Source organism: Heliconius melpomene, chromosome 19 (genome assembly GCF_056956725.1).
Source record: "Heliconius melpomene rosina isolate 202511_hmr_F chromosome 19, ASM5695672v1, whole genome shotgun sequence".
In the NCBI taxonomy this organism is placed as follows: domain Eukaryota; kingdom Metazoa; phylum Arthropoda; class Insecta; order Lepidoptera; family Nymphalidae; genus Heliconius; species Heliconius melpomene.
This window is the reverse complement of record NC_140407.1, coordinates 9,417,969-9,441,164: the sequence shown is the minus strand read 5'-3', so window position 1 is coordinate 9,441,164 and position 23,196 is coordinate 9,417,969. Positions and strand designations below refer to the sequence as shown.

Below are 23,196 nucleotides of genomic sequence, written 5' to 3'. Positions count from 1 at the left end.
GCGGGCACTCATTTTGTATGAAAAGAATTACAAATACAAGAGTGTAATGACTTTTTTCTATGAAATACCGATAAATTTTCACTTTTTGGATTTATTTATTCTTTTATTTGTATTGTAAGTTCTAACTTCGTGTTAAATTTCATAACTGTTATTCCACGGGAAAGCCTACCCTACAAGTTTTGATTATTTTTTGGTAAATTTCATACAAAATGCAATTAAATTGATACATAAATACTCGTATTTATAGTTTTTTTTGTGCTTTAAAGTATTATAGACCTGATTGTTTCATATAAATTTTAGCGATCTCAAAATATATGGTCTTGACAGACGGCTAAACGTACAACAAAGACTAACAAAGTGATCCTAAAAGGGTTCCGTTTTTACCTTTTGAGGTATGGAACCCTAAAAACAAAAAAAAAATACCACAACTCAACTGATACCTGCAAACCCTACGATAACTGCAAAGTTCACGCTGAGCAGCCCAGCTGGAAGTTAAAAATAGATAAATAGTTCTTTAACAAGTCATTTACCTTGGCCGTGCCCTTTACTGTGGGCTTTTTTTATTCCTTTTGATAAATTAAAATGTTTCTCGCATACTTTACTAGAGCAACTTGAAGTCTGTGAATATAAGTTTTTTATTTATTTATTTTCGTAATTTAGTTAGTTAGTTTAGTTAGTTTTTAACTTTATTATGTGACGTAGTGAACATAATAATTTACCCATGTTCAATTTAACACCAAGTTTTAAACAAACAGATAATTAAAATAAAATAAATATTAAATATAAATAGTCCTCCGAGTACCTTCTTATCTATATCTATCTATACTAATATAATAAAGCGGAAGAGTTTGTTTGTTTGTTTGTTTGTTTGTTTGTTTGTTTGAACGCTAAGATCTCTGGATCTACTGGATCGATTTACTTTGTTTTTGTTTTGTATGAAAGCTGCATTCTTCAGAAGTGCTATAGGCTACACACATTACATTACTACATTACATTACACATATATACTAATAAATTAAAATACTTTGTAATTTGACATGCAATTAATTCTGCCATGTTAATAACAACCGTCGTCGCTACGCGACCGCGTTCGTTACCGCGTCATTTTGATATTCATCCTTATAAAAATAAATATAATAGTCACTTTTAGCATTTCATCTAGATTGAAATTATATTTCTATACAAATTATATTCTTATATTTCAAGCAGGCGTAGCCGCTTCCGGGTCCGCTAGTACTTAATATAATAAAGCGGAAGAGTTTGTTTGTTTGTTTGTTTGAACGCTAAGATCTCTGGATCTACTGGTCCGATTCACTATGTTTTTGTTTTGTATGAAAGCTGCATTCTTCAGAAGTGCTATAGGCTATATAACATTACATTACACATATATAGTAATATATTTTAAAGTACATTCTAATTTGACATGCAATTTTTTCTGCCATGTTAATAACAACCGTCGTTGCTAAGGAACGGTTTGCAAAGTTTATTTGTTGTTTTAAGAAAACGTCACCGAAAATGAACTTATATTTTGATATTCAACCAATAATTTCATAAATATATTTAATAAATATTCTTATAGTTCAAGCAGGCGTAGCCGCGTCCGGGTCCACTAGTATCTAAGTATAGCTCTAGGGTTAATACTTATTAACCCTAAAAATGCCGGTTTTTAGATGTTAATTCATCAATAATCACTTGAGTTAAAATTAAAATTTTTGTATTCATCACAAGCTTGTACACTAATTTGTTTAGAAGGGTTTAAAAGTAGCTTGAAATGTTTCATATAAAATACACAGTGCGCGATTGTAGTTTTTTAACTTGGCTGTATACGCTGGCGCGTGTCCTGATAGATAATCAGCCTCTATCGCTTTTATACATTTTTCTGCAATTTAACAATGCAGGCAGCACTTATTACCAAGTTAATTAGTCTTATCGCTAATAGGAACAAATTGTGTATTTAATAAGCCAAAGCATCATCAGAATAAAATTTTAATGGGTGACTGCTAAGTGTTTTTTTTTTATTATTTTATAGTTTTTTTTTTACTTACACATTTTCTAAAATTATTATTGTACTACAGACGTAATTATAGTACGTAGTTTTTTTTTTGATGCATATAGTATTTATCTATTAATGTTATTTTTGTCTTGGCTATCACCGACTTTGAAATTAAGGTATAGGTAACTGGTAAATACAGTAGGTACAGTCAACGAGTCGTCCGTCCACCCTGAAGTTAGCTGTAGATGGCAGCACAGATTTTTAAAAATTTGCTTACTTTTGATTATTTTCTACCCGTGCCCGTTGTCATGCTTTTTTTTGTATACAATATGGTCAACAAAAGCCACAACTTGTTAACCATACTATACATAGCTAAAAACAAGAAAAAAAGTCGATACCGCAACTTAAAGAAAAACGCAAAAACTTTCTGCTCTAAAGTGGGACAATAACATTTTAACGCTTACCGTTTTACCGTAGCGTAATGTCTGTACATATGTAATTCTTGCTTGAAGAAAGCAGATTCACGCTTTTTCGTGCAAATCTCGTCACATTCCGTCCAATTTTCGAGAGATTGCGTGTTAAGATGCAGCAACGTCGTCAACCGCCAACCGGCAACGCCGTGCTGTCTTGTTTCCAGAGAGAGGCAAATGAAACTAATTCATTGCCCCAAATGGGATCGAACCCACACCTGTCATGCTTACAATCTAAAACTGCGGTCACATTTTGGCCTTAAAAGTCGTAAATCATTAATAAATGTGTATTTTTACTTGAAGTGTTTGTTATTGGCTGTGATTACGATTAATTTAATAAACATTAATGCCGTGTAAATTATATTGTAAATTAATGAAACGGGAAAATTGGAAACAGAATATTCGAGTTTCAATTACTTCGATGCAATGCGATTTGTACGATAAGGGAAAGCGATATTGTCCAAACCACGTGTTGGCACACGCTATGCCTTCAGTGGAGGGATTCCTCGTGGTGGGGTCGACTAGTTTCTAAACATGTTCTGGAACCTTCATAATGTCCACGGTGACCTACAAACCTACTGTTTTTTGCACTTAGTACTTATTCCGGTAGCAATTGACGCATTCGTCTGGTGAAAGTAATTTTGCGTTCATACTCAACAGGTACCTGGACGCGCACCTTTCTTATTTGATTACTAGCGGACGCGCGCAGCTTCGCTTACGTATTTAGGGGTGAATTCTAATAAACCATGAAACATGTGTTCAATGAAATATTTTTAAGAGTCTAAATTTCAAATTTTATAAAAATCGGTGGCGATTTAAGAATTTTTCCATACAAACTTTCAACCCCTTATTTGCACCCTTATGGAAAGAATTCTAGAAAACCATGAAACACGTGTTCAATTAAATACTTTTAAGAGTCTGAATTTCAAATTTTATAAGAATCGGTGCCGATTTAATTTTTTTTCCATACTAACTTTCAACCCCTATTTCACCCCTTTAGGATAAAAATTTTTCAAAATACCATCTTAGTGGATGTCCAGATTACGAAAGTAAACATCTGTCCAAATTTCACGTTTCTATCATGAGCGGTTACGGCTGTGCGTGCGTCTTACCTCAGTCAGTGAGGACAAGTCCTTTTATATAAGGGGTTGAAAGTTTGTATGGAAAAATCTTTAAATCGCCACCGATTTTTATAAAATTTGAAATATAGACTCTTAAAAATATTTCATTGAACACATGTTTCATGGGTTATTAGAATTCATCCTTAAATACGCAAGCGAAGCTACACGCGTCCGCTAGTATAACATAAATTTATAGAATTAGTGCCTATTCTCCGCTTATGCTAGCTATAACGAATATTTTTTAATATTTTTTTGTATACAATAAAAAAGCAATGATATGATACGTCACACATTTATAATTACTATGACATACTTTCTTTGTATTGATTCTCTTGAGGATTCGTAATTTTAGACGAAACTAAACAATAAATTGGCTGTAACTAAGTATATAATTGACAACCATTGTTTTACTTCTATACTTAAATATAAAATACCGTTAACATTAATTATTACAGTGACTGGTCACTTGTCTTCTATAAGTAATAAATAATAATAGTTAAATAATAAACGTTCTTATTGTATTGGAATATAGCTAAGTGAATCGTCTTGCAGCGCTTGTGTTTTTCCATAGTTCCCCGTAATGAGAGACGCTATCAATGGAACCATCTATTTACAAAGCTATTACGATTCATGTGCAATACCATCGTTATCGGAATATGACGTCAGAGAGTTGGTTCAACGAAAAATAATGAACAAAGAAATACGATATTCCAATACTAATAGCATCGCAATAATATTGTATGGCGTCACTCGGTCACGAATTTGTATGGAAAAATAATAAAAATATATAAGTTTTACATAATAATTATGATTATCCTATGATTTTTTAAAAAAGTAATTATACGAACCGCTTGCAAAAAAAAAGTAAAATATTGTTTTAGTAACTATTTTTAAGGAACGCTGTATTCCGCATATATCACTGCTTTTTGAGTGGCGGAACACAACGCCGCGTGCCTTGTTACCAGCCAGCAAAATCAATACGTAAAATATTTAATTTAAGATTTTTTTTCACGCTTGTGCCCCTGCGTCACGACTGGCCTTTACATAATATGTAGGTAGATTAAAAAAGATAAAACATTAAACAATAGATATTAGATATATAACAATAGACATAAAAAATAATATTAAAAAACTAGATTCTGAATTAACAAAACGACGGTAAAAAGTACGGACGTTGTTCCTGCAATAAATTATACTTATTCATTTTGCATAATTAAGTAGCGTTGTTAGGAATAACTAAGCTATGGCTATTATAATTATTAAAATATTCAAATCTATCTATATATATAAAATCGAAAGGTCACTCACTCATCACGAAATCTCAGAAACTGCATGTGCTAGGAATCTCAAATTTTGCATAGGAGTTACTTATATGACGTAGGTGCTCGCTAAGACAGGAATTTGCAATATTCGACTTCTAAGGGGTTGTTTTTGGGGTTGAAAGTTTGTATGAAACTTCGTTACTACAAATGCTAGGGGTCTCAAATTTTGCATGGACGTCACGCGACGGACGTCGCCGCGGGCGGGCCGCTAGTATATATATATTTGTTAATTAAAATATTTTATCCGTTCAAATGCTGAACATAATAACAATAACATAACTCTTGGTTTTTATAAAACGTCCATGGTGTAAAACAACTAATGGTCTTAATGTTCACAGTTAGTGTCAAAAAGCCTTAATAAACTTTATTATACTAATGTGACCCGACACCCCGTTTTGAACGGAACCGTCCCGTTTTTCGCTTGTATGTCCCGACACATAGATGGCACCGAGATGTAAGAATGTCCCGTTGAAAAAGGCAGAAAAAGAACATTCTTATTGGAATACTTACATTAAAATATACCTTACACCTGTTGGAACATGCGAAGATAGGTCTCGTCAACCAAGCTGTCTTCCAAATTAACAGAAAATAATTCTTACGGCCCTTAAATGTTGAAATACGTAAAAATTTTACAAGCTTTTTTATTGAGAATTTATGAACGCAATGGTTTTATACTTATTAATCAATTTCACGTAATTATATCTTTATAAGTACTTTCATTTGCAAAAGATTGATACAGTGAAAGGCATATATATGATTGCAACATCAGTCATGTAAAAAGTATTTCGTAAACTGTTTTTCATTCAGCAATCGTTTGTTGAGTTATTTTAATTTTAGTTATTCATTTCCGCTTCACACTGTATGTCGAGCGAACCTAGTGTTAAAACACTCCGTTGCCTATATTCCGCCGACTTCTGGAAGCATGGCAAGTTGAAACGCCTTAACCTAACCTACTCCACTTTGCACGGTCTTTTGCGTCCTCAATGGTCTAACCACCGAGGACGCAAAAGACCGTGCAAAGTGGAGTAGGTTAAGTAGGAAGGCAGACCCTCGTAATAGCTGGGATTAATGCCAGGAAGAAGGAGAAGAAGAAGAGGCAAGTTGAAACGCCGAACTTTGCCTCGACACCAGAGCGAGGAAATGCAGATATTAAATGTTTCATTTAATTGAGTGGGAATCGAAGCCACAACCTGTCGCGTTTACAGTCACACTTAGTGCTCCTGCGCGACGACTAATATATATAATTATGTATGTAATCGTATGTCACCCAGCAATGTGACCCAGCTATAAGTACCTATATATTTGCGTAATATCCAATTTATTTTTATATAACGAGAATTTAGACAAAAAAATATTAATAAAGGTACCTACTTTATGAAAATATTAAATATTGTGGTATAGATAATAAAAAACTTTACGTTAATAACTACTAAAAATAATTTTAATAAAGGTTTTACTCAATGTCACCTTCAGTTCAGTTCATAATTTATGGCGTTTCAAGCCAGTCGAGCATTAATTAATCACTTCACTCACTCGTTGTATGGGACAGAAAACAATATTTACAATAATATTTATAAAAATGGGTTAGTAATAAGAAATATTTTAATTGAATTGAATTCTTGATATAAGGCGTTTCGAGCAAGTAATATTTTACAAATATATTAGATTACAGCTTAATATTGTTATATCTGATATATTTACATCAAAATTGACATAGAGAACTAAACACAAATGTTAACAAACGTTGAACATTAAGGGGGCGGGGAACTTTATAAAGACGGACATATAAGGGATGGATTAATTTAGGACAGGAGAACAGCATGTGAAGAGAGAGACCGTCGTCCAGGACACATTCTTACATTGAGTTGTCCCTGATCCTGGATCCAATTTCGGATTTAAATTTTTAAATCCGATTTTTATGATGTTTTGCATCCAAAGGTTTTACAATCAATGTCATCTTTAAATTACATAATACAGAAACAAATAAAATATGTAATGTGATATTGTAAGATCCTTTTTTTGCTAGTATCCGCACGCCTTGCACGGTTGCCCTTTTTTTTAATGAAAATGAAAAAAAAGGGCAACCGTGCAAGGAGTATTGTACGCAGAAGATTATAATTGCAGTGTTATTTTGGTAATATTTAACAATTAACTAAACTTGTAACCGTATAATTAAATTCTCAAGGTTAGGTTCATCAATCCCTATTAGCAAATAAAGGTTACTGTACTACTGGTTACTGTGTACTCTTTAACATCCTTGTATTTTGTTGTTTTATTTGCTAAAAAATTATTCGTTTGTTCCTAATTGTTAGTGATACTGAAAATATACAATTATTATAACAAATCTAAAGTTGTTATTTTTTATAATTGCGATACATTGCTTATTACGATAAATCTTAAATATTTCGTGCAGGGAGTTAAATAATTTCTATTATTCTAATAATCTAGATTACACATTGCCGGTGGAACAATGGTGGTAATTTATACAATCCCTTAGAATTTTATTCATTACTAGGCAACGTATAAAATGCACTATAACATTCATATTATTTTATAAATTGCCGAGATATTGTAAAAATTACGCAAGTTATACAGATTGCCGGTAACATACGCAAAATATTTCCTTCCGATCAAGAGCGCGTTAGCAATGGCTATTAATATAAAATTTATATTTATCGATTCATCCTGCAATTTATTACTAGTAATTATATTTGTGACTTATCTTCAATAAAAAATGCGAAAGTAGAAAGAGTAGATTATCGTAAACATTTTTTTAATTTGTAAACATTACGTATACAGAATGTTTTTGTCATCACCTCTTTAAATGAATGCACAATTTTAACTACTCTATAAAAGCCTAATATAATTAAAACAAAAGAGATTTAGCAAAAATAAAAAAGTGTTCTTTAACAAAATAATTAATAAAATTATCGTTGTTTCGTATCGTATCGCTTTTTGTAAAGAATGACGCACACAGATATCAACCTATCAAAGCGACAACATCGCATACGCCGTATTAAATAAAATCTACTTCACGCGGTATCCCGCCCCCAGCACGGTAGGCATAGGCTGTTCCTCACATTCCGAAAAATTCTGTAGGCAATGCGAGGAAATGAAAATATGAAATATTTTATTTCCTCGAGTATAGAATCTTGGGAATCGAACCCGCAAACCACTTGTACCAAATTATTTTGCTTTTTATTAAGGATCACGTGCTAATCATCATATATTGTTATTATTACGTATTTTATATAATTTATTGACATGAGTACTTGTACATGTCACATATGTTAAACATGTGTAATTAAAGCTATTATCACTTGAAGCGTGTTAATACAGTCAATATAATTATATTATTTAGTAAAAATGGTATAAATTGATTCTATTCTTTGTCATGTCTTTTGATACTATATACAGCTAAAGTATTTCAAACAATATTGAGAAACGAACCGAACCCAGGATCGGTCCAAATAATGTGAAAAAATACAGGTTCCTATCACTCCAATTAGTATTTTAAATCTACAGTAAAAATCTTCGTAGATAAGAAATTTTATAGGCCTTGCAATTCTGTCTAATGATAGATAATTAAAAATAATTAATGATAATAACATTACTTATTACATTTTAATGTACAAAGACATCATTGTAATATTTGAACATTACAGTATTTGTAAATCACTGATATCATTTACTTGTATTGGTAATACATATATATTACTACTTTTATAATCGTATATTATGTGCGATACCTATAGGGTATATTATAACTAACTTAAGTTATAACGTATAAATAATGACTCTACTTCATAATTATTTTAATACTATGTATCTACATACACGTAGCATAATGGCAACTCTTTTTTTTTTCATCATCGATTACATTTCAAAAATATATTTTAGAATTTGAAGTTCATAATAAAAATAAAAAAATATGCTAAATAAAAGTATTATTTTATAGAACTACTAGTATACAGTATTGCATACTATAACTTACTTTTTAATTCTTAGTAGGTCTTTCATTACGAATTGGAATTCGATTCCGAATTGATTCGATGCAAAAGTTTTAAGCTATATTATATTATATTGTATTTTTTATTCAGTAAATGACAATTTGGAATAATGTATAATTTTAAAAAATAAACAATGGACACATATGCACCCACTGCTTAACCTTAACGATAAATACTTAAACGTTTTTATAATAAGATTCAAATAAATTCTTACAATATGATAATATGCGTGCATGTCTTTTAAAAATAGATATATATATATTTTTTTCTTAATAAAAACCGTTTTTTTAAAAATAAAATATTATATGGTAGGTATAGTATACATATTTTAGATGAGTACATTTTTTTAAAATAAATATGTATTTAAATATAATAAAATTGAGTAATTCAATAAAGAACAAAAAAATCATGAATATTGTTTTCAATCTTATTGCTGAAATCAAAACCAAAAACTTAAACAAATATAAAAAATAATTTGAATTCGTGGCACATCTGTGGCTAGCGCTAATTATATAAGCAAAAACTAAAATACACCTTTTGCCCTTAATCTATTACTCTCGTAACATGTTCTTACGAAACTATGCCAATTGCCATTAGGAAAAGTGGATTTTCATGACGCCTTACTCTATTACGCAAATATTTAATAGAACTATTTGATTGACAGGTTTTTCTTGGTTCGTATTAGTATTGTATAACGCTATCCTTGTATAACATTATATTAAAAATATTATTTAGTATGAAAATTGGAGCATTTTTTGTCAATTTCAATGTCAACGCAGATAACGTCATTATACGTACAATGTGGTTTATTACTGAATATCATTATAATTCGATAAAAAAATATTTTTTTTTTATTCCAGAAAAAAAAAGTATATTGAAAGGCGTTGCCGGATGTTTCAAACCGGGGGAGCTGACGGCCATCATGGGCCCATCCGGCGCTGGCAAAACAACGCTGCTGAACATCCTGGCAGGTTATTCGTAAGTGAAAAAAATATTAATTATGTATTGATTAAATTCTTTTTTTTTTATTTTACAAAATAATCAAAGAAAACAAACATATTTATTTCTATAGCAATTAATTTTGTATCTATCAACCTTTGAGTATATAACTATTACGAGTATTCTATCATTAATAATATTAATAGACTGTTCATTTAAATCTAATATACGAGAAATGTTTATTGTAAATAATATGTTCTAAGATATCACAATAAATGTTAATAAATTTCCGTTAATTCCGGTAAAAAGGCAGATATACTGCAGAAAAGAAAAGAAATAGATAGAAACAAAAAAATGTTAAGCAAAACATTTTATGTTAGACCAAGTTTAATACTTATAGGAAAAGTGGATTGAATCTATCTATCATCTATCTATCTGTGGCTATCTTCCAATGAAATACTCATTTTTAATGGAAGCAATTATTTTACATCAGAACGAAAGGCGCAAATGGCACGATAACAGTGAACGGATCCAGCACGTGCGCATCGCAGGCGACTGGACGCGGAGGTGCGAGATACATCCGCCAGCACGACGATCTCCGCGAACATCTCACCGTCTACGAAGCCATGTCTCTCGCCGCCGCTCTTAAGCTGGCCGACTTCAACTCGCAAGAGCGTAAAGAGAAAGTAAGACAATTTGGACTTAGAGAAAGCTGTGCCACTCTTGTGGACATTATTTACTCTCCATTAATATAAAAAATCTATAGTTCCGTACCATTATTTACCAAAAATAAAAAAACATATCTGTTGTATGAAAGCTTTCTTAAATATATATTTTTTGGTTTTTTTAATACTTGTGACAGACGTACAACAAGTACAGACAACGTAGTCTTAGTAATAGAGTCCTACTTTACGGAACCCTAAAAACTTGTACATTCATAGGAATTACATAATACCACAGTTATGTAGTTATATGAATACCTACCCAACTAATAATCTGTAGAAACATTTATAACCATCAAAACATTTGTAACAAAAAATTCTGTCTTTTTTTTGGGTTCATCACGTTTTTATTACGATAACATTATAAATATGAATATTTTTAACGTTCGGCTTCAAATGGCAATAAATAATGATTTTGCTTTATTAAATAATACCTGCATTTATTAATATTTTAGGTATTAGAGGTATTAGCACTTTTGGGTCTCAGTGGGACGTCTCGGACGCTGTGCAGAGATTTGTCCGGAGGTCAAAAAAGACGATTGGCTGTTGCTTTGGAATTATTATCAGATCCCTCTTTGTTGTTCCTTGATGAGCCAACGACGTGAGTATCTTATATATAATTTAATTTAATATATAGTTTTTTTTTATTACGCACTTTATATTTAAACGAAAGTGTTAATAAATTATAAATATATTTCGCCATTCTCGTTCGCTTTATTCATTATTTATGTAAAGATAATTTGCACACCACCTTATCAATTTTGTTTTTGAAAACAAACGATTTCGAGATACGATGCTAATGCTATTATATACGAGATAGCATTATTTTGATACGCAATCATAAATTCGCTGTGCTATTGTGAAATCCATACCTAACGACCGTGGATTCTAATATTATTAGAAATATATATTTGTTACTCATATAATATATATGTATATAAATATGAATAAGTAACGTTTAAAAGGTATAGAATTATCAATTATCATAGTATCTTAGCACTACTAATAGATATACCACAAGAAAATCCTCTCTTTATACATATCTAATATACGTAACATTTTTTTTTCTACTTCCCCTAGTGTTAAGACATTTCGTTTCCCACGTTCCGCCGAATTTGCGATTCATTGTGTATTCCGCTTTGTTTCGTTACCAGAGTTTAGAACTGAAAATATAAATAAATAATAATTAATTTCCACGAGCGAGAATCGAACTCACAACTCGCGTTTACAGAAGACACAATCATAACAAAAAATCTTAGTAACTTTACTTATAACACCATAGTACAAATGATGTCAAGGAAATCCCGCTTTACGCTCTGCTGGTTCAGATTACTCATTTTGTTCTTTATACAAAAATAATTCATTAATTGTTTATAGAATAACCTTTTTACACAGTAGTTAAGTGGTATATAACGTTTTTTTTTTTTCGTATGCTAAGAGCATTATCGATTTACAGCTTTTAACAACATGTAACTTAAATAAAAGCCTTAAAATTAAAAAATAAATAAAAAAACAATCAAATATGCATGACAATTACACATAATTTGACATATTTCGAGTGAGCTGAAGAGTTGGAAGATCTGATGATGAACTGTTAAATAGAGCGAGCCATCATCTTAGCAAATTTTTATATGGCAATGTTTTTAATGGATATAATATAACATATAACCAATACTGATACTCAAAATATAATTCTTCAACAGCGGCCTGGACTCTTCCGCCTCAACATCACTAATCGCCCTTCTCAACGGCCTGGCACGAGGAGGTCGGACTCTTATAGCAACTATACATCAACCATCAGCGTTGCTCTTCGAGAAGATTGACTCTATTTATTGCTTGTCATCTGGAAACACGTTGTATTCAGGACCTAGACAGCATCTCTTGCCAGCTATGAGTAGTGCAGGGCTGAGATGTCCACCGTATCACAATCCGGCTGATTTCTGTAAGTTTTACAGTTTTTTTCTTCTTTAATTATAGTTTCAGAGATATACAGATATACATACACAGTATAATTATTTATGTATATTTTAACAAAAGACTTTGATATTAGATCTGGACCGAGCTTAACGTGCCCTCTGAAGCACGGAGGAGGTCAATTACATGCCCATGCTGACCGGAAGTGGAAAACAAAGAACGAAACTATTTTATCATTATTTTCTTAATTAACTTATTTATATATGTATGTATTATACGAATTACTGCCACGTAAATGAAGTTTATCCTTCAATTAATGAATAAAAACTCAATTATCCACTTATTCCCAATGTACTAATTTATTTTCTAAGGTTCCGTACCTGCAAAGACGGAAACCCTTATAGGAACACTTTGTAGTCCATCTGTTACAAACTTGCAATAGTTCATCGCATATAATATGAGTCCATATACCGGCAAACTTCAGTTTGTCAACTTGTTAAGTTGTACTTCCCGTTAACCTACAATTCTGAAATTGATACGGACGAGACCTACTCGCACTTGGCCGGCTTTTATTGTACGTTTTATTTCAGAATACTATTTTAAAGATAAACAAAACGTTCTTATTTATAAATCATTACAAACATACAAAACATATTTTTAGATTTAGATACCTCACCTTAGATTATTTTAATTTTACAAATAAACATTGTTACTTATATGACTAGTTGAGTGGCGGAACTAAACGCCGCGTTTCGTTTACGTTTACAAGCGTATCATGCCTGAAATGCGTAGTGTAAAAACAAATATATAACATTTGCTACTTATCAAACTATAAGTAATTTAAGGTTACGCGCGATGACCTTGGAATCATGTACGATTAGATGACATTGGACTTAGCTAAACAATTAATCATTATTGCCGTTGCTGAATTATTGATAACCTAATTGACACTGAGTTTTATATGTATTGTGTATGTATAAATGTTGTTTATGTGCAAATTATTGTGAATTAATAATTATTATTATTTTAAAACAAAATAATATATAAATACTATTTAACGACTGCTCTAAGTAAATTTTAAAAAGTATTAATCACTTCGCCAATTTCACGTTGAAATTTGAATAGAGAACAAACGAAGGAGTTTTTACAGTAAAAAAGAGAATAGAGTAGAAATAGAGACAGTTAGCCACTTGCGATTGACGTCAGAATCTGACATACATTACGTCTAGTACTTTAAAATAGATAATTTTCACATACATGCATAATTTTAAATAAATTTCAGTTAAAATAATTAATTATCTTTTATTACCTGTATGTAGCACGGTTTTAATCACGTTTAGAGTACGGTCGACAAGTAGTGGCTGCCCTGAAGCTTTAGCTATAGATTGCTGCGCAAATTTAATTTTAGATTTTTTTCTTACTTTTGATTATTTACTTCCCGAGTAAACAATGTGCAAAAGTTCAGAAATTCTGTCAAAGTAAGATAAAATTACGAGTAAAATATAAATAAAAGAACACAACAACACTATACTTATTGCGTTTATTTAAAAAAATATATATAAATCATTCATTTGATCCTACTTTAGGTACTGTTATATTCTTATCATTAATTTTGAAATCATAATTCTAATTTATTTACTATCACTTTTCTTTATTTTTTTCACTAAAAAGGAACGGAAAAATAGATAGGTAGAATGATAATTTAAGATTATTATACCTAATTTAAATGTGTGCGTATATTTCTTTATATGAAATATAAAATAAACACACATACACAAATTCTCTTCTTTTTTTATCTAATTTCTTATCCATCATTATTGTAAATAAGAAAAAATATTTCTTATATAATAATGTTTAAACTCATAAGAAAAATTATATATTATTTGGAAATCGCAATTATAGATACCGCATTTACTGTATATTTTTTTCATTATAAAAAAAATAATAATACCTAAATGTACACAAGCTGAAGTTAATATATGCGAATACGAACACAGGCAAATAATTACGAAGTCGTGTACGCAATGCGTCTTTCCGTTGCTTGGTCCAGTAAAATTAAGGACGTTGTTGAGAAATTACAAAACAAACAATAATCTTGCATAGGAGTTATTTATAGGACGTAGGTGCTCGCTAAGACGGGAATTTGCAATATTCGATTTCTAAGGGGTTGTTTTTGGGGTCGAAAGTTTGTATGAAACTTCGTTACGACAAATGCTAGGAGTCTCAAATTTTGCATAGACGTCACTAGGACGTAGTCATGGAGACAGAAATTAATAATAACATAGTTCACGCGGGTGAAACCGCGAGCGGGCCGCTAGTAAAAAATAAAAAGACCCAGTACCTACTTTTTATTTTTACTAATTACGGTATTCTCAATATTGAGAACATAAACATAAACCAACAATATTTTTTTATCTTCGGACTATATCCTGTACATAGCAGAGTAGGTACAGGGACCTGGGAACCTATTGTTGAGACACTCCGTTCCATCCTCCATTCGTTCAAGCGTTGCCTGCGGTGTGCGTTGACTACTGAGTGGCGCAACTTGACGCCGCACTTTGCCTCGACACCAGAGCGAAGAAATTAATATAAGCATTAAATATTTCATTTTCTCAAATGAAAATTACTCGCTTGTGCCCCTGCGCCACGACTAGCCTCAACCTACAATGCTGTCTAAAACGTTTTATTTGTTTTTAGTAATGGAAGTCGCATCTGGCGAATACAATATTGACTTAGAGAATGCTGCCAAAAGTATGATTCAATACAAACCAGAATCCACGTCATCAGCCTGGGAAGATGTGCCAGTCATATCATCATTATCGAATACTTTGAGTAAGTATTAAAATTACGTTATTGTATTTTTTATGCAATAATTTTAATATTTTATACTTTGTCAAGACAAGTTCCAATTTCAAGACAATGCGTGTTAAATGGTAAAACTCAACGCCTCAATTGAGTTATCAAAGCGGGGTAATAAAAATAATTCACTCCTGAAATGGCATCGAACCCACAACCATCGTATTTAAAAGCCATACGCTATCACACTGCATCAAGAATACGTTTATAATAGACGTCAATAAGAAAAAATAAAATATATTATAAAAAATAATTTTATTTTTAATTGTTCATAAACATTTATTTTGAATTGTTGTCACTAATAATTAAATTCGTATATTCAATTGCTACTTCAGGTATGGATACAGAAATACACGATAAACAACTTAGAAGCAACGGCAAGGGAAAACATAAAGCTTATTCTAAACACATATACAGGCCATCAGGATATCTGGAACAGACATGGATTCTCCTTTATAGAAATTATTTGATTACTACGAGAAATTATGTAAGATTTGTTCCTTTGATTTAATAAGATTCTCTTTTATAGAAATTATTTGATTACTACGAGAAATTATGTAAGATTTGTTCCTTTGATTTAATAAAATATCTACCTAAAGCCAATGCCTAGCCTATGAAGATTTCTTTGCTTCTAGCTTCTCTAGTTAATAGAGCGCAGTAATTAAAATAATCCATTCCCCAAGTTGGATCGAACCCAAAACCTATAACGTTGTGCTGCTGCGCTACGACGTCTTCGGTTTTCTTATCTACGATTAAAATGTAGTAGTAAATGTAGTAGTTATGCATAATAAATGTATTTATACATGAAATAAAATTCATGATTTTTCATTATAATTAAAATTGTTTTGTACTCAGTAGGTGCTCTTACTACCTAGTTACTTGTAAACTTGTTAACTTGTAAAGTTACCGGTATTACTCATTAACATCCATTAATTCTTGTCACATCACATTGAATATCAACTCATTGTCATAACAGAATATGTAAGGAGGGTCAGTCTGTATCTATAAGACATTGGCTTTGGAAATATATATACCTATCTTTGTAAATAAGGAAAACAAAATTAAATTAATTTCTTAATTTAGTAGTTTTTATGTACTGGACTAACATTCCAATGAAATACTTTATTATTATAATAATATGGATACATATATACATTATGGGGTTCGATCCCTATTCGAGGAAATGAAATATTTGATATTTTCATTTCTCCGCTCTGATGGCAAAGCGCAGCTTTGAGTTTCGCTACTCAACACGCATTCACCTGTAGAATTTGGCGGAAAATGTGTAACAGAAGTGTGTATAAGAGAACGGAGTGTCTTAGCACTAGATTTTCAGGTTCCCCCTGCTTACCATCCTATGTGCGGGATACAGCGTGAAGCTAACTTAATCATAAAAATATTGTAGATATATACATGCGTATGTACTTATATATATAAATTAAAATAAGTAACGTAATTTTATATATATGTACTTAAATATTTATATTTGTTCTAGGCTCTATTTTTGTACCGTGTGGCAGCACATGTGGTCATCGCGTTGATATTCGGATACTTGTACCACGGCGTTGGTGGAGAGGCCAGCAGTGTACTTGGAAACTATGTTTATTTATACGGATCCATGCTTCTCGTTGTTTACACCGGAAAGATGTCCGTCACGCTCTCATGTAAGTTGCCTAATGCGAAAACAATAACACCTTAGGTAAATCGGTCAGTCGGGGAGTCGTGGTACCCTGAAGTTAGGCTTCCCTCACTTTGTCACATTGTTCATTCGGGAATGAAATCATCAAAAGTAAGAAAAATGTCAAAACCAAATTTACGCGGCGTTATACACCTAACTTCAGGGCGGCCACTACTCGTCCACCTTACTGTATATTAATAAGTGATTTCTTTAAAGGAAAACAACACGGAGATAACGTATTACCTACTAAGTGCATCTTTGTATTAAAAATTATATATGTAGGTTATGTAATTCAGATAAAGATTAAGTTTAAAACGATAATTATATTTTAACAAAAAATCTTTTATAGGGTAGATAAGTATAAATGTACATTTTACAACATCATATTGCATAGATATTGACATTTAAAAAAAATAAGCGCACTTGATAAGGATACCTAACCTAGAGGCCATAGATAACAGGCAAAACAAACAACCGACCAAACTGGCCTTCAAATAATAATCTCCAAGAATATTCCTATACTCCAAGTAATACGATTCTCGTTTTTATTATAAGCATAAAATTATTCTCGATAAGCTACTATTATTACGATTTAAAGACCTCATTTACAAAAAATTATAAGGATAAGAACTTTTTTATCTAAGCTATTAAAGTCATTATAAATAAAGCTTATTTCTAAAGATATTTTTTTTTTCAGTTCCTCTCGAGATGGACATACTAAAAGGCGAATATTTTAATCGATGGTACAATTTGGGACCCTACATCGTTTCGGTTCTAGCAGTAGAGTTACCATTTCAGGTATAGAGTTTAACTATTTTAATATTTATCGAATATTAAAATTAACTTTGGATTGGCCGATTTTTTTCTTTTTTCTTGATTTCTATGAAAAACATACAATTTCTTTTGAAACATATTTCAAAAATATATTTTTTTTATTACTGAATATAATCACTTTTATCGTCTTCATTATTTTAAGTAGGAAATTATAGCAAATATAATAAGTATAGCAAAATCATGTACACAATAAAATAAAACTAAATTTCACTAGGCGCTCTTGAGAAATACTAAGGGCCTCTATATATAAACCGTTCTCAACTCTAAGAACTCTAAGATGAGAGCGATCCTCAGGATCGATCTTAAAGCAGTTTATAAATACAGGCTTAAGTTCTTAGCATAACAATTATAATAGTAAAACATTATCTCTATTAATTTTAATAGAAATATGATTTAAAATATAATTTAACAAAATTAACATTACCATTTATTACTTTCAGATGATTTCCTGCGTATCCTACGTGGTGTTGTCATATTGGTTAACAGACAATCCACTGGAACCAACTCGAGCGACACTGTTCCTCGCCACGATAGTCGCAACGTCTCTATGCGCACAGGCTTGGGGATACTTCATTGGCTCTACTACACCTACTAAGGTATCACTGTTATAGCAACTGAAACTATTATAGGATATTAAATGAATATTATGTTCTATCCTCGTAGTCTGAAAAAACGTGAAGCTCACAATCCACGGCTGCTCCACAAGTTGTGAATGTTAGAGCGTTCATATCTCGTTCGTATCGAGTTCGCGCCATAATGGAAGCGTAAATAAAAATTTTACGTTGCCTAAATACAATAATGCTTTTGAAGTGATAACTTTTTGTGGGCGGTTAAACCGTTTCATTACGTAACGTTTCGTTACGACGCCGTGCGTGAGAGAAAGGGAAGCAAGACAGACTCACCTTTCTCTCACGCATACGCAGCGGCAGACAGGCTCCTCCTCTCTCCCTCTAACCCACAGGGCTAGCTCAAACGCTTCTCTCTCTACTACTTCTAATAATACTGTTGATAATGAGCATATAATCTAAATGACAATTGTTACTTTTGTAGGATTAAATAATTATACTAATACTGTACATACACAAAATTCTAATACATATTATTCATTTATTAGAATTGTAATAATATTTTTTTAGTTTAAGTTATTTCTTCTGTCAGCCGTCCCGAGACGCACACGTTAATTTTCATTACCATACAATCATTCGCATATAATTTTTATTTTCAGATTGCAGTATTCATAGGTCCAGTGCTAGCTTGCCTATTCTCCGTTTTTGGCTTCTGCCTTGCTCTAAGAGATACGCCGGACGTGTTCAAATGGTTACACCATATATCCTACTTTAGAGCGGGATTCCATGTTGCTGTTCACTCAATTTATGGTTTTAATAGAACTAAAATGCACTGTGATAAAGGTATAGATCAGGTGTTTTCTTTATTATTTTCATATTTCTACTACGAGCCCAATCATGGTGCAGTTTGCAGCATAAGCTTGCAACTGTTAACGTGACTCATGTTCTAAGATAGGTTCGACTCCTGCTCGAGGAAATTAAAAAAGTATTTATTTTTTTTCATTTCCTCTCTATGGTAACAACACGCAATGGTTTCAGCATTCGACGGAAAGTGGTGAAAGGAAGTGTCGTATTGGGATCAGAGTGTTGTCACACTAGGTGCCCGGGTTCCCTCTACCAACGCCAATTATTAAATGTTATGCATTATTTTGAATCTGCACAAAATATATGTACATAAAAAAAGGATATTAAAACGTAGTATACATCATCAAAAATAAATACACAAATAACATTTAAAATTATAAATGTTTAATTTTGCATATACAAGATATATTTTTGTTTTTCAGAATATTGTCACTACATAACCCCAAGCAAATTCCTATCAGAAATGGACATGGCTACTATAGACGTAGGAGTCAATATGGCAATCGTGCTGACTACCACAGTGCTCATGCACATCCTCACATGTTCGACACTCTGGTATAGACTTAATAAAAGATGAATTTCAATTGTGACTGAAATGTATTTATATAGGTTAATTATTATTTAGCATAAGTATGACTAACGTTTGAATGGCAAATGATCTTTCAAAATATATTTTCTTATTTTTAGTATTGTAAATATAACATGTAACTATGTTAAATATAAATTTCTAATTCTATAATATTTATATTTCCATTTCTTTATTTTTTTTATTATTTTTTGTCGTTTACTCCTAATTTGTATAATATTTCGATCTTCGTTTAGTTTGTAAGTTCTAGAATACCTCAAAGATAAACACTATTAACAGAAGAAAAGCACCTACAGAAAAGCACACGGTATTTGGTTTTAGAATGTAATTATTTAATTTATAGAATATAGTTATTTAATAAATTGATTTATTTTACATAATAGATAAGTCACTGCATTTTTTTATTTTTTTATAAAGATTAGGCGCATTCTTCCAACTCTCATATTTTATAATGCTTCTTTTTGACTTTAATAAGTATTACTTACATTACTTTCTTAAAGCTTTCTGACGTGCAAACATTGCCTTATGGTAATATGACATGTTTAACATTATCATATGTTACCAAAATAAAAAATCTTTAGAAACTACTCAATAAAGATCGTATCGTACCAGTAAATAAATTGTATGAACCTTTTTTTCTTATTTAACTAAAACTCTAAGATATTAAAATTAGTTCTGACTACAAACACCATCATAAAATTATATTTTCACTCCCTCGCTCTGGTGTAGAGGCAAAGCGCGGCGTTGAGTTCCGCCAGTCAAGAGTCAAAGTGGAGAACGGAGAGTCATAAAATTAGATTCCCTATGCCTACCCTACTGTGTGCAGAATACAGCTGAAGCTAATTTTAATTTTGGAATATAGTCAGTTCTACAGTATGACCATGAGACGCACTTATATAGGTATATTGAGGAGAAAAGGTAGATATTAGAAAATGTTTACAATATTTTGTTATACATCTAAAAATTCTGATTATGTAATATTAAAACTACGATGATATTTTTTTAAATATGGTGTAAATGGTGCTACGTATAATTTTGTCAATAATTAATTTATGTGGAAAAATAAAATAAACATTCTATTATATAACTCGTATTTATTTATGACTCAATTTATTGTCTATTTAAAAAGGTCGCATGGTCCGAACTGTATAACATGACAAATATTATAATAATTAATTTAATTATTGTTCTTCGCTTCGCTTTATTCGGCGGAAAGTGGGCAACGGAATGTCTCAACACTAGGTTCCGTTTGCGTACCCTCATAGGAGGGTAAACACTTTTTTTTCAGCTTTTTTGTCTACCAAATTAGTTGCCAAGGGGTTTGATGGTGAAAGAGAAAAGCAATGAGCAACCTCTGTCTGTAAAATAGCATTAATTATAAGATTACTATCTGAAACTATATTCGTAACCGGTGAAACTGGTCCTTATTCCTTAATAGCGTGAAATTATTATCAACTGGTCTACTAGAATTTTTAGTAGTAAGTGGTGTTCTCCTATACACATCTTACGCACGCACATAATTTTCAATTTTAAAAAATCAAAATATATTAAAGATCACTTTGCACTTTGCAATGAATATTTAGGCTTAGAGTGTGTAATGTATATACATACCACACAACATACATAAATCTTTATATTTATCTTATCTCTTCTTATCTATGGGTTAAATAATCCCATAGATAAAGAACATATCTTATACATTTGTTTAAAATGACATACTTACTGTTAAACTAAAACCCATGTGTAAAATTACACACTGAAAAAGCTAGAGGATACAAGTTCAATTCCTACAGAGTTACCAAATATGATTTTAATGTCACTTGTTAGCTAGAATCCATCTTTAAGTACATAAAACTACCTACTAAATTAGGTAGATATTTAGTGCAAATACCTATATTTATGGAAGCAGAATATAGGGTAAAATAATTCAAACCCGTACCTAAAAAAAATAATCAAGATTCGTCAACAGTTTAGACATAGGACGTTTTTTTCATTTAATGATATTTATCCATACTGTATTACGTAAACATTAACGTAAACATCTACTACTACAAAAATACTATTAAACGTTGGCCATCTGCCACTTTTCATACTCAAACGAACGAGAAAGGGATATGTTTCGTTCAGTTTTACGCAATTGCCTATTTTCTATAAAAAAGATAAACAACTTTTGAAGTTCACCGCCATTACGTACGAGTACGACCCGATTTCGTGAATGAGTCACTGCAACGTTATTGTTTTGATAGGTAAGTACACTGTGCTGTCATTTAAAATGGTGAAGATAAAACACTCTGTATATAAAACTTAATAAGAACATGGAATGCAGTTTAAACGGGATGGATAAGACCAGTGGACATCCGCCTTTTCAATAGTTTTAATTTAAATAGTTGGTAGACGATGATTCATCTACTTCCTTCACCTACTCATATCATTTAGATATACCGTAAAAAAAATTTTTCGTGTATGGATCTGGGCATTTATTTTATTTTACATTCTTAATTATATAACATAATAATCAATTTCACGCTGTATCCCATTTACAGCAGGATAGACAGAGGGAACCTAGTGTTGAGACCGGAGTGTCTTCCCCACTTTCCGCCGAATTTTTCGAAGCATTCTGCGTTGAATGGTGAAACTGAACGCCGAGCTTTTGCCTTGATGCCGGAGCGAAGAAATGAAAATATTAAGAAATAATAATTTATTCCCTCGAGTCGGAATTGAACCCGCAACCAGTCGCGTTAACAGTCACACACTTGTGCCCCTGTGTCACGACGGCCTCTAATCATAATATAATATATTATATTATATTAAATAAAATTCCGAATAAGATATAATAATGAAAAAAATAAAAGTTATACAATAGTAAAATATAGTTCTAGAGATAACATTTTTTGTACCCTACCATAAATGATAGAGCAAAATTTATTTATATCTTTAATGAATGAATAACTAGAAATTTGAGAATAGCTTCTAATATATATTTACACGATCTATGGTTTTTAAGCAGGCTATCTGTATTCCGTCTGCTAACGATAACAACAATCAGTTGCTGCAAGTTTGACAGTCGAGATATCCACTTAAGAACGGTGAGGAGAACGACCGATAATGGCCAGTCTTGTGTAAATTTACTTTTTATGTTAATCGATTTATGATCCACACTAATAATAGAAATAGAAAATCTATTTGTAATTAACATTGTAATTAATATTAACAAAAAAAATCGAGAATAAATAAGCGTTGTTATGAATTACCTATTAAAAAAATCGCTAAATATATAAAATAATAACTCAATGAGCGTTATAATTAAAATTGATTAAGAAC

At 31.4% G+C, this 23,196-nt stretch overlaps 1 protein-coding gene across 1 annotated transcript in view; it reads left to right on the top strand.

Moving 5' to 3' along the window:
- The window catches only part of LOC146528654 (ATP-binding cassette sub-family G member 1-like), a 28,412-nt gene extending 7,450 nt beyond the window's left edge, over positions 1 to 20,962 (top strand). Inside the window, exons 3-13 of the mRNA XM_085203813.1 lie at positions 9,777 to 9,894; positions 10,349 to 10,541; positions 11,033 to 11,178; positions 12,281 to 12,519; positions 15,189 to 15,323; positions 15,683 to 15,834; positions 16,843 to 17,011; positions 17,723 to 17,823; positions 18,300 to 18,455; positions 19,085 to 19,268; positions 19,712 to 20,962. Of these exons, the coding sequence (XP_085059939.1) occupies positions 9,777 to 9,894; positions 10,349 to 10,541; positions 11,033 to 11,178; positions 12,281 to 12,519; positions 15,189 to 15,323; positions 15,683 to 15,834; positions 16,843 to 17,011; positions 17,723 to 17,823; positions 18,300 to 18,455; positions 19,085 to 19,268; positions 19,712 to 19,866 (1,748 nt within the window). The 3' untranslated portion in view covers positions 19,867 to 20,962. The remainder of the gene's footprint in view (positions 1 to 9,776; positions 9,895 to 10,348; positions 10,542 to 11,032; positions 11,179 to 12,280; positions 12,520 to 15,188; positions 15,324 to 15,682; positions 15,835 to 16,842; positions 17,012 to 17,722; positions 17,824 to 18,299; positions 18,456 to 19,084; positions 19,269 to 19,711) is intronic.
- Positions 20,963 to 23,196: the final 2,234 nt, after the last annotated feature.